The sequence below is a fragment of the Protopterus annectens genome, chromosome 5.part1, assembly GCF_019279795.1.
Source record: "Protopterus annectens isolate FY-2018-M chromosome 5.part1, PAN1.0, whole genome shotgun sequence".
Lineage (NCBI taxonomy): Eukaryota > Metazoa > Chordata > Ceratodontiformes > Protopteridae > Protopterus > Protopterus annectens.
The window spans coordinates 753,043,146-753,059,851 of record NC_056736.1 but is presented as its reverse complement, the minus strand read 5'-3'; the positions used below and the strand labels follow the sequence as shown (position 1 = coordinate 753,059,851).

Below are 16,706 nucleotides of genomic sequence, written 5' to 3'. Positions count from 1 at the left end.
CTGGGAAGTGAGTACACTGTAAATAAAACTGCATTTATTTTACAGAATAGCATCTCCAGCATAATCATATACAACAATAAATAGAAAAATTATATAAGAGAGAAATACATACGTACATATATAATTAATTCAGGAGTATGGATGCAGCACTCTGTCAAATACAGAGACCTGGTAGTACACTCCAGCAGCCCCAGGGCCCCATTCTGTTGAAATATTTCCCATAGGACATTCCATGGTATGGGGTCATATACCTTCTCAGGGCCCAAGAAAAACATACAGACCACACTGGCACATTGCTCTGACCCCTTCTAGTATCCAAAGACAAAGAACTGATCCACTATTCCATGGCCAGAAAGGAATCCACATTCATTGGTCTGAATATGAGACTCATCTACCAAGCAGAGTCCATTAGCCAAGGGATTGTGCAATTTAAGTTAGTACATAAAATTAGCAGGGGGTGCAGGCTGCTTGCCCCCCTGAAAACACACTTACTTTTGATTTTGCCTGCTCTGACGTTAGTCCTTGGAGCAGGTAGGGAATGTGTTGACATTCCATGTTTTATATTTTCACATTGATATTATCGTTGTTACAGTGTGGTTTTGTGTGTGTGTGTGTGTGTGTGTGTGTGTGTGTGTGTGTGTGTGTGTGTGTGTGTGTGTGTGTGTGTGTGTGTGTGTGTGTGTGTGTGCATTTGTATATGTGCGCACTTGTGCTTGCACATTAAAGACTATTTAATACCCATAATGCACATGGCTATCATGCTCACTCTGTAAGAAGAAGATCTGCCATTACTGAGTATGATAGGCTGATGGCACGGTAAACTCCAAAAGTATGTAAATCTTTTCCATCACCCCAGGGTGCAGCGACGTTGCAGTTAGTTATGATTATTAGGAGAGCTGGAGGGTTCACAGCCATCAGCACGTGGAGTTATCACTCACAGATAATACTCTCACAACTTAAATTCTGAGTGCCATTTTGGAAATCTAAATTCACACTGGCAATCTTTATGGAAGAGAATGCTTCTGAATGAGCTGCTCATTTCAGCTCAGTTTTATTTCATTTACAAACAGAAGGCTGAAAGATAACGATTAAAAAAACAAACATGAAACAGTGTTACAAAGGCAAACTGAAGCCATCAATAGTATTTGAGTGAATGTATGTATGTAAGTATATGTGTATGCATGTAAGTATGCTTCTGTGTATGTATGTATGTACGCATGTATATGTGTATGTAACTATGTATGTAAATATGCTCTCCTCTCCGGTCCAGCTGGTGAATCTGGGAATCTTGAGGCAATGTTACAACTGCCTCATGTACACAGACAACCCTCTCCTCCTCCCAACAAATTCCAACACATGTGAGAGATGCAACCATATAGCCAAACTGGAGGCTAAGCTCTCTCATCTCAGTACTGGCATAACCAGTCAGGAGGAGAAGGAAACCACACTCACTACAATTCCAGTCTCACATAGACCTACCATGACAGCAAACCAAACACATAATCACACAAAAACATACTCGGAGGCTCTAAATAAAGATCTGCCTAAGCAGCAGAGACCTCCAAAGCAGACACCCAAGCAACCGCTACCCCAAAACAAAACACGTGCAACACATATCTCACAAAGCCAGTGTGCCGAACAGTCACAGCCCTTAAGACTAAACAACACACCTGATACACTTGTAATAGGTGACTCTATCGTCAGGTACACTGACGTCCCTCTCACCAGGCTTCACAAGGAGAGGGTCACGGTGAGCAGCCTGTCGGGTGCTAGGATCCACCACATAACACAAGCACTCAGGTCACTCCAAGGCAAGTACAAATATGACTCAGTCATTGTCCATGCTGGTGTGAATGACCTGAGGCGTACCTCCCTGGACTACATGAAAAGAGACATAGAGGAGCTCTCTGAGCATGTAGCCCAGGCCGGTATGACCCTGACCTTGAGTAGCATCTTACCCTCACCAAGAATTATGCCACAATATGAAGACAAGATGATCAATTTCAACAATTGGCTTAAGTACTGGTGTCATTCAAAGGGGATCCAATGCCTGTCAGCTTGGGATGATATGCTCGACAAGCCACGATGCTTCGCTAGGGACGGCTTGCACCTGTCACCCTGGGCTTTCGGATATTGGCAAAGGCTCTTGCTACCCCATAGTGCCTTTTTTAGGCAAGGCTCAAAAGACAAACCCACCTCCATAGGTATCACAAGGGATAAGAAACTAAGAGTAATGCTACTCAACGCCAGAAGTCTAAACCTCAAGATGCACGCACTCGAAACTCTCCTTAGCATGGAGAACATCGATATCTGTGCAGTAACAGAAACCTGGTTCAGGGGTCCCGAGAGCACCCCAGCACTACCAGGTTATACCTCATACCATGCTTTTCGGCCCCAAAACTTGGACTGAACCACAAAAGGAGGGGGAGTATCGATATACATCAAAGATACCCACACCTCCAGGTTGGTGGCAAAGCACGAAGCATCAGAGACTATCCATGTGCAACTAACAGTGGGTAAAACTGCCTTCCAGTTTATAGCCTGCTACAGACCACCATCCCAAACCCAGGAACCCCACTCGGCCTTCCTGAGAACACTGGAAAATATGAAGGTCTCTCCAAACACCATTATACTGGGCGACTTCAACTACCCAAACATAGACTGGGAGCATTACTCTAGCTCCAACACCCTAGCCCAAAGGTTCCTAGAATTTATAAACTCAAATGCTATGGAACAACTTGTTACCACTCTCACAAGAGGGGAAAACATACTGGACCTGATCATCACCAACATGGGGACTCTATGCTCCAGACCAGAAGTGTATCCCTCACTGGTAAGATCACACCATAAACTAATCTCACTGGATATTCACATCCCGACCCCACCCCCTGCCCAGAAAACCACAGTGAAATACTTCTCTAAAGCAAATTTCACACTCCTCAAAACCGAGGTGGAATCCTTCAAAGCCCCGGCCTGTGGAAAATACGGCCCAGACCGCAGAATCCTTTATAAACGCATTCTATGAACACCTTCAGGAATGCATGGATCATGCAATCCCAAATAAAACCAAGACCCAATCCTCCAAAGGCAGACGTCCTGTCTGGTGGACCCCAGCCATAAACAAACTATACAATATAAGGAGGAAGCTACTAAATGATAGAGCAAAATCCCAAAAAGGGAAGGCATCACTGATCAGTATTAGCAAAAAACTACGGGCACTCATAAAATTGTCTAAGGCCAGCTTCGAGAGAAAAATTGCACAGGACACTAAGGATAATCACAAGGCTTTCTTTAGTTATGTTAGGAACCTGGGTGGTAATTCCCAGATATGCTCAGAATTAGTCCAAAATGACAAAAAATACACCGAACCCACAGACATTGCCAACATCCTAGCTGACAGGTTCAGCACAAACTCCCCCCCTCCCCACCAAAAGGGCAAATATCTATCCAGCAGAGTGCTGCCTCCCTGACATCTCAGATGCTCAGGTAAGAGCCGCCCTCTCCAAAGCAAAAAACACAGCATCAATGGGACCAGACGGTGTCCCGGGCTGCGTCCTACATGAACTCCAAGAAGAGCTAAACCCAAACATAAAACTACTGTTCAATCTCAGCCTTACTACAGGATATGTGCCCAAAGAGTGGCGTACAGCAACAGTGGTCCCTCTCCATAAAGGTGGTGCCTCAACGGATCCTGGAAACTATCGCCCTATAAGCCTGACTAGCTTGGTCTGCAAAGCTATGGAAAGGATCATCATGGACCTCATAAATAAAGATATTGGGGACCTACAGACACTGGATCCTACCCAGTTCTGCTTTGTTAAGGGCAGATCCTGCCTCTTAAACCTGGTTGATTTCTTTGAAACAGTCACCAAGGCCATTGACGAGGGGGGAAGGTGGTCCACACAGCCTACCTGGACCTCGCAAAAGCCTTTGATACAATACACCACTCGGGCATTATAGATAAGCTCACCAGCTTAAATATAAACCCCTATGTCACTAGATGGATTGCAAACTGGCTCAAGGACAAAACCCACATGGTTAGAATTGCTGGAGTCATGTCAGACTCCAAACCAGTTACAAGTGGTGTCCCACAAGGCTCAGTCCTGGGACCTCTCTTGTTCGGTATATATTTCTCAGAGGAACAGGCCAACACGGAAGGAATGTGGCTGACCAAGTTCGCAGATGACTGCAAACTGGGCGCCATAATCGACTCTCCAGCCGACATAAGCATCCTCCAAAAGGGCCTCATAGAAACAGACAACTTGTGCCAGAGCCATGGCCTCAAGCTAAACGCCAAAAAGTGTATAGTCATCCCCTTTGGCAAAAACAAAGTGCCCACAAATTACCACATAGGTGGTAATCCATTAAGTACAGAAGAAGTAATTAGGGACCTGGGGACCCAAGTTGATAGCAATCTCTCATTTGACAACCACGTGGCCAAAGTGGTTAGAAAAATATTTTATATAGCCCACCTAATCATGAAGGGATTCACATCTAGATCAGGGGAGGTCATCGTGCCTCTTTACTCATTTCTCATCAGGCCCATAATTGAGTACAATACCCCTTTTGGGATGTACCTTACCAGACACCTGCAGCAACTGGAAAAACCCCAAAAGTACCTCACCAAGAGGATCAAAGGGCTCAAACAGATGCCATATGCTGCCCGGTTAAAGAAACTCCAGCTCTACTCAGTGGCATACCGCCTGTTCAGAGGCGATCTGTGCCTGACGTATAAAGCCATGTCCAACCCAAAATTAATGGACATGCTGCACCTCAGAAAATCCAAATCCCATCGAGCTACACGCTCGAGAGACTTGAACCTCAGCACTGAAATAAATAGGACATGCTGGAGGGGAGATTCATAACCCAGAGGCTCCCTTCACTCTGGAATAAAATCCCAGTCCAGGTTAGGCAGAGTCCCTCATTGACTCTGTTCAAGAGGAATCTTGATGAGTGGATGGGAGATCGTAGGTTTACCCCGGGTATCACTTCTGTGTCACTGTTAGACAGAGGCAAAGTATACTAACCTCGAAAAAGGGCATAGCAAAATAAATTTAAAATGGGTGGCGAAAGCCAAATACATTCTGGCTAGGCTTATAAATGCCCTAGGGCAGATAGCCTAGTATGCACCTATGAACCTATGAACCTATATGCATGTATGTAAGTATGCATGAATGTAAATATGTATGTAAGTGTGTATGCAAGTATGCATATATGTATGCATCCAAGTATGTATGTATCTAATTATGCATGTATTTATGTATGCAAGTATGCGTGCATGTATGTATACAAGTATGTATGTATATATGTATACATGTATGTATGTATGTATGTACGTATGCATGTATACATGTATTTATTTGACTCTATTTACTGGGCTACTGCAACAATACAAATGCACCTTTTTTCACATTTACCCTAAGAGCAAAACACTCAATAGCAGAATAATACAATTTACATATTGCTGCAACAAAAAAAAGTACCATATAAAAGTTACTTGTGCAGTGGGGCAAAATGAAAATACATTTAAAATGTTACAGAATTGAAAGAGTATTTGCATGTAATAGCATTTTCCAGGGAAAAAGAAGACTCATGGAGGTAGATAGCACGACAGTAGAGAAGTGTGGTTATCAGGGTTAGAGAGCTGATTTAATGCCAGACTAGTGTTTGGGATATAAGATGTTAAGGCCCAGTTAATGTTAAGAAACAGATGATATTTGTAGTGGAAGGGGGGAGATGAATGGGGAAGTGGGAAGATGATTTGTGGGACGGGTAGTGGGAGGTTTTAGGACAGAGGCATAAGAACGGACGAAAGAGGTGGGAAGGACTAGATGAGGTATCAGCAATGTGCTGGAGGACACGTTATTCAGCTGAGAGAGAAAAAGGAGGAGGATATACGTTTGTGTCGGCTACGTTGTTAAACGTGCACATTCATCTGGCAGATTAGGTGAGGTGATGCCGAAGGACAGCTCTGTGTCCTGCGGAAATATCTAAATTGTTGATGGTTAATGTTATGGCTTACCACAGTTTATAAGCAAAAACTGAAAACTATGAGCATTTTTGTGAAATAGAGTGCATGGCGTTACATATCAAAAAGGATGCTGGGGCATTCAGGTGTACAGATCTTGGTATGAAGTTTGTCTTTTGAGAGTCAGCTGCAGAAATGGATTGTGTTTTATTAGTTTTAAGAAAATGGATTTAAGGAGTAGACAACATCTTTGTTAAATAAGCTCTTTAGCTATTAAGATAACAGAACAATGGTATTCTATTCTTGGGACTAATGTAATAAAGAAACAAAGTATATTAGCTGTTGTTTGAAGTGATGTTTTGTTTTGTTTTCAGAGAGGCAGTTGACATTAGTAGAATAAAGCATTCAAACTAAGGGAGCAGTACACTTCTACCTCTACCTCTAACACCTCTACCCCCTGCAGTAGGAAGTGAGAAATGTGTCTTACCTAGCCCTGGGGTTAAAGTATATTTTTATCCAGCCAAACGTGTACATACATACATACATACATACATACAAATAGTTCAAGCACGGGCGTAATTGTCAATATACCAAAACACTTGTTCCCATAATAAGTATCCAGGCTGTTCTTAAAAATATCTAAACTAGTACTTGCTTTAGTGTAATTTGGTAGTCTGTTCCATGCATCAGCTACTCTGTCAGAGAACCAATTAGTACATATTCATTCCTATAGAATCTTCTACATAGGATGTCTGATGAATTTCTAGTACTTTTTGATAACCCCAAACATTCCCAGAGGTAGTTGTCCCTAAATGCCCTATATACCTGAATAAGGTCTCCTCTTAAATATCTGTAAGAGACACTGTACAAGTTCAGATGTTTTAGTCTTTCATAATAACTTAAATTTTCACATCCATGGATGCTCTTAGCATATTTCCGCTGTACTCTTTCCAGTTTATTCATGCTTGTTTTCCTATAGGTTTTCATATTGTTATTCCATACTCAAGTTTGGGTCTAATGTAACTAACAAACAATGACTTCATTATGTTTGATTTCCTAGACTTTATAAATCTTTTTATACACCCTATAGTTCTATAACTATCATTAGCTAATTGAATTATATGATTACAACAACTCATAGCTAAATCTACCCATATAGCCAGGTCCTTAAATGAGTCTACAGTTTCAATCACTGTGTGCTGTATTAAATATTCACCTTTCAGTTTATGTCTCCCAAATCTCATATGCTTAGTTTTTGATGTATTTATCAGCATATTATTCTCCTGTACCCAAATGGTCAAGTTCTTTTGCAGACATGCCTTATCTGTAACATATCTGCATATAGACTGTAGAACACCTCAGATGAAAAGGTTAGGTCTGAAAGATGCAATCTAAACAAGTAAGGGCCTAGGACAGAGGCTGCGGGACACCTTGACTGCAACCAAGAATTTCAGCTGTCCAATTGTTGTATGCTACTTGCCATGTCCTATTTGTAAGCCATGCAGCTATCCATTTAATCAAGAGTATATCAGTACCTAGTTGTTCTAATTTATTGATCTGTGTTTTATGTATGGCCCTGTCAAATGCTGAAGTTAAATCTATATAAATACATTACAGCACAATTTTTCATTCATAGCTGTTGCTATATTGTTATAGAACATCATGTTACAGGTGTTAATAGATCCATTTTCAACATATGCATGCTAATATATGGTTTCAAGTGCCAACCTATCTAGTTCTGACAATAACTTATCCTATATTACCTTCTCCATTATTTTTCCAGAACATGAAAGTAAACTTAAGGCTCTATATGACTCAAGGTCTGTCCTAATCTCCTTTCCCTTAAGGACAAGTTTACTAAACCCATCTCTCCAATTTTGAGGACTCTCCCCATATTTATATGACCGAGTGAATAATAGATATAATGGTAGTGTAAGTTCTTGCTGAAGTGTTATCAGGTCATTCTTACTAATTCCATCTCCTCACTGTGCTTTGTTTGGATCCAGTTTGTGCAGCTCTTTTTCAATATAATCTAATTTGATTCCAGTATCTGAGGTTACCTGGATGACACTAGGACAACTTATCACCCCATTTGTTGAGTCAAACCATTTTGTATAAGATTTTGTGAATATATTTATAATCTGTTGTGTCAGAGAATACATTTTAGAATCTACACTCAGTTTATCACTGTTTATGTCTTTACTCCTTGCACATTGTATGTATCTATGAAAATGTTTCCTCTTATGCTGAATATCTTTACATAAATTTCCTCCATTGTTTTCTTGATCTTGTCTCACTCTCTGCTTAATTTGTTTGTCGAAATTGTTTATTTCAGTTTTCAAAGTTATAGTTCAAACTTGCTTCCATTTCTTATATTTTTTGTCTTTCACCTTAAGCAGGAATGTTGTTTTTATGGAACTATATCCCCCTGACGTTGTATGGCCAGATCCTGATGTTACACTTTTTTTCATTTTTTTTTTTTGCACTCAAACAATTTCTGTTTCAAAACTTTCCACATTCCATCTGCAGTTTTTCCACTGAACACCTCACTCCAGTTAGTGTTAGTTAGTGACTGTGTAGGTAATAGGAATGTTTGGTAGTTCTTGGTGTTTTTGTTACTTTGTTATTTTTAGTGATGATGTTCCTTTCAGCTGCTACAGATTTCACTTTCTTGCAGGTTTTGAACATCATTGTTTAATTTTGCTTGTGTTGAGGAGACGGGGGCTATTTTCTAACATCATTGTTTAATTTTGCTTGTGTTGAGGAGACGGGGGCTATTTTCTAACATCATTGTTTAATTTTGCTTGTGTTGAGGAGACGGGGGCTATTTTCTAACATCATTGTTTAATTTTGCTTGTGTTGAGGAGACGGGGGCTATTTTCTAACATCATTGTTTAATTTTGCTTGTGTTGAGGAGACGGGGGCTATTTTCTAACATCATTGTTTAATTTTGCTTGTGTTGAGGAGTAGGTAGCTATTTTCTATCTAAAATGTCAACATAAAGAGTGTATCTTCTAGACATTCTGTTATTACAGAGACTTTGTGTCTTGATCTAAAAGATACTATGTCATTGGAATGGAGAATCAAGGAGCTTCCAAGTATATTTCAAGGGAAATGGTTTCTGAATTATGACAAGATGGAATGGGCAAGACTTGAGCCCTTGGTCTGAAGTCAAATGGGGAGCTGGGTTTAGGAACTCTTAGGATTAGGGATTTAAGTGTTTTATTTCCCAGATGCAAAGTACACAGTTTTCACAGAGTGAGAGGTTGTAAATGTTTTGTGAGCTTAGTTAGACTATATATAAACAGAAAATAAGTAACTGTTTGAAATGTCTGGCTCCACATTGGTGAGTTCAGTAATGCTGAAAGTGAAAAGCCAAAGAAATGGACTTACATATACTAAATCCAAGATGAATATTCACTTTTCTCCAAGGTACAGAAATCTTGGAGTAAGTCTATATATGTTTGGAGGTTGCAGGGGACTTGCCTCCCACATTGGGAGGTTGGGGGGATTGTCTCCCTGTAAAAGAAGAAGTTTAATGGAGAAGATCTTTTTATCTGCATTTTCACTTTTTTTTCAGCATGTCCGCACTCAGAGTTACTAGTGCTGACATGTCAATAGGAGTCTGGAAAATAGCTAAGAGAGCAAATGTCTAGACTAGAATATGACTTAAAAGTCAGTGCACTAGATACATGTATCTAGACATGGTTGTGAGTGGTAAGCACTAGGTAGCCTACCACAAGAGGAGTGGTTTCTAGCCCAGAAATTGTAGTTTATTGGCTGTTTGGGCAGTTTTTTCATCCCTATCAACTTTCTGGTCTAAAAGCATGCATTTGCACTTGTTTCCTACCTTTCCTGTAACTTGTCTAGTCCAGATACAGATTTGCTGTATCCAGGACTGTTTGTAAGCTTCTGAGCCCCCCCCCAAGCATTTCTGTGTTGGAGGGAAGCCTTCTAGCTTATCAGTGGAAGTGATAAGAACTAGATAGCCTATCTACCACAAGAGGAGTGGTTTCTGGCCCAGAAATTGTAGTTTATTGGCCATTTGGGCAGTTTTCTATCCCTTTCAACTTTCTGGTTTAAAAGCCCATGTTTGCGCAGGTTTGCGCTTGTTTAAGCTCCACCGATTCCAGTTTTGGCATCCTGCAGACTGCAAGAGCATCATGAAGGAGAAAGAGATACTCTAACTGCCTCCATTTTGATTTTTTCCTAATTTGCTACTTTCTGCACTTATTTTTAGTCATTTTTTTTTAAATTTAATTGCAGTTATTTAAACTGTATTTGCTTTAATATTGCTACACACCCAAGTTTGTTAGCTTGCACTGCATTTGAATTGTTTTTATTGCTGTTTTAGCTGCTTTTCTGTAAAAAAAAGAAATAAAAAAGTTCAAAACTTGTTTCCCACCTTTCCTGTAACTTGCCTAATCCTAATACAGATTTGTTGTATGCAGGACTGCTTGTAGGCTTCTGAGCCCCCCAAGCCTTTCTGTGTTGGAGGGAAGCCTTCTAGCTTATCAGTGGGAGTGGTAACCACTAGGTAGCCTATCTACCGCAAGAGGAGTGGTGTCTGGCCCAGAAATTGTAATTTATTGGCCATTTGGGCAGTTTTTCCATCCCTTTCAAGTTTCTGGTTTAAAAGCCGGTGTTTGTGCAGGTTTGCACTTGTTTAAGCTCCGCTCAGTGGCGCCGAACTGAAGTAAACTATTACTGGTGCCAGAAGGTCTGCTCTTTAGTTTTTCCCATTGATCTTGCTAGTTCCTTCTCTCTCTCTCTCTTGCACTTCAAACAGCTTAATCATTTTGCACTTCAAAAGGTTTTTGTAGCAATTATTGTAGCACACCTAAGTGCCATCAGCACTAGTCATTCTTCACAAAAATAGCTCCAGTACTCTGCAGTTATGACCACTTCTCCTGGCATGATTAAAGGCCAGTTCCCTATGCTTTCTCCTATTAACCTGGTGCACTTGGGCATTCTGAGGCAGTGTAGCAACTGCCTCATGTACACAGACAACTCTTCCTCCCAACACTCAGACTTGTGAGAGCTGCACTTATATCACCACATTGGAAGCTATGCACTCTCCAGCCAAGACTAGACTAGCTGGTCAAGAGGAGAAGGTCAACACCTGCACCATACCACATAGAACACATAGCCCGCCAGAACACCAACCATCACAGCTCTCACATAAAAAACACAAACCACACACCCACCTTTGCGGAGGCTGTCAATAGAAATTTACCCAAACAGCAGAGACCTCCAAAACAGAAATGCACTTGACCACCACAATACAGCACAAACCACAGGACACATGTCTCACCTCCACAGTGTGCCCCTCATCCTAAGCCCCTAAGGCTAAATACCTTGCCTAATACACTAATCATATGTGACTCAATAGTGAGGCACACAAATGTCCCACTCACTAGGTTGAGTAAGATAACCATCAACTGTCTATCAGGTGCCAGAAGCTGACACATAACACATGCAATCATGTCACTCCACAACAAGTGCAAGTATGACTCTGTCATTGTCCATGTGGGTGTAAATGACCTGAGACACACCTCCCTGGACTACATGAAAAGAAAAATGGTAGAGCTCTCAGATTATGTGGCCCAGGCAGGTATGAGCCCAGCCCTGAGCAGTATCTTACTGTCACCCAGAATGATACCACAGTACAAACAAAAATGATTGACCTCAACAATTTGCTAAGTTTCTGGTGTTATTCTAAGGGAATCCAGTATCTGTCTGCTTGGGATAACATGATTGACAGACCTCGATGCTTTGCCAGAGATGGCTTGCATCTGTCACCCCTGGGTTTCCAGGTACTGGCTAAGGCTCTTGCCACCCCTATAGTGCCTTTTTAGGTGGTGTTCCAAAGACCAAATTACCACCATAACAACTGTAAATAAATGCAATCGGAGAGTCATGCTGCTCAACACTAGAATTCTAAATCTCAAGATGTACTCGCTTGAAGCACTCCTCAAAATGGAGAACCTTGACATTTGTGCTGTAACAGAAACCTGGTTTAAAGCAGTAGAAAGCACCCCTGCACTACCAGGCTATAACTCATTCCACACCTTTTGGCCCCGAAACATGGATCAAAGCTCCAAAGGTGGTGGTGTTTCCATATTCATTAAGGATATGCACACCTCCAGAGTAGTAGCCTAGCATAGTACATCTGATATACTTCAGGTGCAACTAACATTGGGTAAGATGGTGATCCAAGTCATAGCCTGCTATAGGTCCCCAATCATGTCCCTAGACTCTCACTCTACATTCCTAAGAGCACCCTGGAATCTATCAAGGTCCAACCCAACACTCTCATACTAAGAGACTTCAACTACCCCTCCATCAACTGGGAAAACTACTCAAGCACCAATACACTGGCTTAACGCTTCCTGGAATTCATCAGTTCCAATGCCCTGGACCAGCTCATTCCGACCCTCACTAGAGGAAGCAACATCCTTGACCTGGTTATTACTAACATGGGCGACCTCTGCTCTACAGCAATAGTCAATCCCTCCCTGGTCAGGTCCGACCATAAACTAATCACCATGGAAATCCACATCTCACCCACAATGCCCACAAAGGTAAACACCTTGAAAAACTTCTCCAAAGCTGACTTTGGGCTCCTAAAACAGAGGTGGCTAACTTCATGGCACCCATATCAATGGAAAATAGCTGCATGACTGCCAAATCATACACCAATGCACTGTACGAACATGTACATAAATGCATGGAACTAGCCATACCCAACAGAACCAAGATGCTCTCCTCCAAAAAAAAGGAAGCCGATCTGGTGGTCCCCTACCATTAATAAACTCTAAAACAGAAGGAAGAAACCTTTGCAGAAAAAGGTGAAGTCCTAAGACTAGAAAAACTTCCTTATTAGCCTCAATAAAAAGTTGAGATCCCTCATCAAATCCTCCAAATCCAGCTATGAAGGCAGAATTGTGGCAGACACTAAAAACAATCACAAAGCCTTCTATAGTTATATCAAAAACCTCCATGGCAATACCCAGATTTGCTCTGAGTTACTGCACAATAGTACCACCTATACTGAGCCAACAAATATTGCCAACATACTGGCCGACAGAGTCAGTGAGAACTTTAACCCTCTGTCCTCCCCTAAAGGACCATTCACAATACCGGAAGAATACCAGGTACCCAGCATTACTGCAGCACAGGTTAAAGCTACATTGTTCAAGGCCAAGAATACAGCTTGTATGGGACCCAATAATATCCCTGGCTGTGTTCTATATGAACTACAAAGCGAACTGACACCACATGTGCGTCAATCACAGCCTCACTTCAGGCATTATCCCTACCAAATGGCACACTGCTACAGTCATCCCTCTCCATAAAGGGGAAGTGACTACAATCCCTGAGAATTATAGCCCCATTAGCCTGATGAGTCTGATATGTAAAGCTATGGAGCACATCACCATGGACCTGATTAACAATGATACAGGAAATCTCCAAACTCTAGACCCCACACAATGTGGCTTTGTGAAAGGGAGATCATGCCTGCTCAAACTGGTCAGTCACTAGGGCAGTGGATGTAGGTAAGACAGTGCATACAGCCTACTTTGATCTGGTCAAGGCCTTTGATACCATTCCTCACTCAGGAATTATTGATAAACTCACCAAAATAGGCCTCAACCTCTATATCACTAGGTGTGTTGCAAACTGGCTCACAGATAGAACACATAGTGTGAAAGTAGCAGACTCCAAGTCAGACTGCTGACCAGTCACAAGTGGAGTCCCACAGGGATCGGTCCTGGGTCCTCTCCTGTTTGGCATCTACTTCTCAGAAGTCCAGGCCAGCACAAAGGGATTCTGGCTGACTCTGGCTGATGAAGTTCGCAGACGACTGCAAGCTGGGAGCCATTATTAACTCCCCAAGTGATGTAGACGGGTGTATATTACGTTATCAAAATTTTAAAAGTTCGAATGACATATGGTTGAAACCATATGATCGAACTTTTAAAAGGTTGAAAAGTGAAAAGAAAAAAAAATAAACAACAGAAAAAAAACTACCATACCATAGCCCCCCACACCACCCGCTCTTTAAATATACCAACTCCGAGAACGCACTACAGTGCAGGAAAGGGAAATCTTCCCATTCTGCACTGTACAGAGATCCCCGCTGAAATGTTCAAACTTTTAAAAGTTCAATCATATGGTATCGACCATATGACATTCGACCATTTAAAAGTTTGATAATGTAATATGTACCCGATGCAGACATCCTACAGAAAGGCCTCACTGAGACCAATGACTGGTGTCAAAACCATGGTCTTAAGCTTAACGCCAAAAAAATGTGTCGTCATCCCCTTTGGTAAAAACTCAGTTCCCACTAATTACCACATTGATGGGAGCCCACTGAACACTGAAGGTGTTATAAGAGATCTGGGGATGCAGGTTGACAGCAACCTCTCCTCTGACCACCACATTACCACTGTGGTCAGAAAGTCCTTTTATGTGGCACATCTCATTACAAAGGGTTTTGCATCCAGGAAGAAAGAAGTCATTGTCTCTCTCTACTCTTCGCTCATTAGACCAATCATTGAGTATAATGCCCCATTTGGCATGTACCTCACTAGACACCTGAAACAGCTGGAGAGCCCACAGTAGTACCTCACGAAGAGGATCCTAGGCATTAAACACATGTCCTACAAGGACAGACTCAGAAGACTCCAGCTATTCTCTGTCTCATGTTACCTACTTAGAGGAGATCTCTGCTTGACTTACAAAGCCATGTCTGACCCAGCTCTGTTAGAAATGCTACATCTAAAGAAACCCCAATCCCACCACACCACATGCTCCAGAGACCTCAAACTCAGTACCACAATCAGGAGTGCCTTAGATCAACTGTTGCCCTAGGCAAAAGGGCTCCACAGTGCCCACCACTACACCACCTGGTGCCCCCGCCCCGGTCTACCTACACCAAATAAATACTGGAAAAGTGCCCCTGCTAGACCGGTGCCCTAGGAGGCTGCCTAGGTGGCCTATGACTAAAGCCGGCTATGACCACAATCAACAGAACATGCTGGAGGGACAGGTTCCTCACCCAGAGACTGCCCATGCTCTGGAACAGACTTCCCATACATGTCAAGCAGAGCACCTTGCTGTCCCTCTTCAAGAGAAATCTTGATGAGTGCTTGGGAAATAGAAAGTTCACTCCGGGGATCACTCCAGGTCTCTACTGATAGAGTCACTGGGTACTAACGTCAGGCAGCATGATGCCGGAGCACTTCTATGGGCTAGGCTTGTAAAGGCTCCAGAGCCATTATTCTAGTACACACCTGTGAACCTATGAACTGCACAAAAGAAGGCTCTGTTGATTCTGGTAGGCATTTCCATTAATGTTATTTCTATAAGAAGATGAGAATCTGAAACTAAGACTAAGGAAGAAGATTTGATGAAGCAGAAAAAGGGTGACAGCATAAATGTAATTTATAAATTACTGAGGGATCTTTCAGACAATATGAATGTAACATTTATAAACGGAAAGAAAATATGGACGTTCAATGCTTAATGGAAGGACGAGGACCACTCATGTTCTGTAAAGCTAACACTCAATTAGTGCAAATTTTATAATCTTTATATTTTCTGTCCCCAAAAGAGTAACCAAAGAATTTGTGAGTAGCTGTCATAGTTTGCACTGTTTCCTGCTGTGCCTAGGTAGCTTATGTAGCTGCTGGTGTGTACAAATGCACATAAAATGCACATATGACCACAGCTTGCATTTATTTCCTTGTTTTAAAAAACTTACTCCAAGCACAACGCCATCCAGAGGTCATACTGATTTACTTCCAACAAGCTGTATTGAACTACATGTACCTGGGTACAACAGCTCTTTGGTCCATTTATACACAGCCATCACCTTGTCAGTAGGCCATTCATTTCACATATAACACTTCAATTTCAATAGGATATAAACTACCTGAATGTTTCAGGATTGTGTATTTTATATTCAGTCTGACAGGATGATTAAAGAATCCATCTGTACTGAGCCGCTTCCATTAATAGAACATAAAACTGCCCTTTTGCCCTTCTGAATACACAGATGAGCGTGTGCCTTAGTACACTGTCCAAGGCTAACGGGACAACACCTCAATGATGCAGTCCTCCTCAGCCGGAATAAGAGGGGTGCATGCCAGAACTGTACCACTTACCAGGGGGAAGTACAAGCACCTTAGTTGTTGTACTTTTAGGGTGAATGCCCTGATAATTCTACATACACTTAGAGATTGTAATGTTTGATGATGTTCTCAAAGGTAAAAGTTTTGCTGCAGACATCACACATACATACAAACTGTTATACTGCAGCACGGAGACTAAGCCCACCAACAGTCATATAGTGAATGATGTTGTTGGACAAGTCCATCTTTTAGCCAAAAATGCAAACACCCAACATAAGATTCTGTACAGGCCTGACAAGTTCAGATGGTGAGGCCATAAGAATGTCAGATTAATCAGAACAGTAAAAAATAACAAACTAGATAGCAGTTTAACGATGATTTATTAAATGACTTATCACTTCTCTCCTGTTTTGTCTTTCAAGAATTCAGCGTTGTTCTGGTGGAATTTACACAAAAATGGGAAAGGCAATGGAGACACCCTACATGCAGGCTGTCCAGTGCTGGTTGGAGACAAGTGGGGTAAGGCATGAGAAACTGAAAATGAACATTTTAGGTGCATGAAGTTGTATGCATTCATGAGGTTCATGGACACTGTC

At 41.8% G+C, this 16,706-nt stretch overlaps 1 protein-coding gene across 2 annotated transcripts in view; it reads left to right on the top strand.

Moving 5' to 3' along the window:
* The window catches only part of P4HA3 (prolyl 4-hydroxylase subunit alpha 3), a 1,158,229-nt gene that overhangs the window by 1,068,060 nt on the left and 73,463 nt on the right, over positions 1-16,706 (top strand). Inside the window, exon 12 of one of the 2 annotated variants that reach the window (XM_044073396.1) lies at positions 16,533-16,629. The exons of the other annotated variant lie outside the window; for it this stretch is intronic. Coding sequence (XP_043929331.1) covers positions 16,533-16,629 — 97 coding nt within the window. The remainder of the gene's footprint in view (positions 1-16,532; positions 16,630-16,706) is intronic. 2 annotated transcript variants of the gene reach the window in all.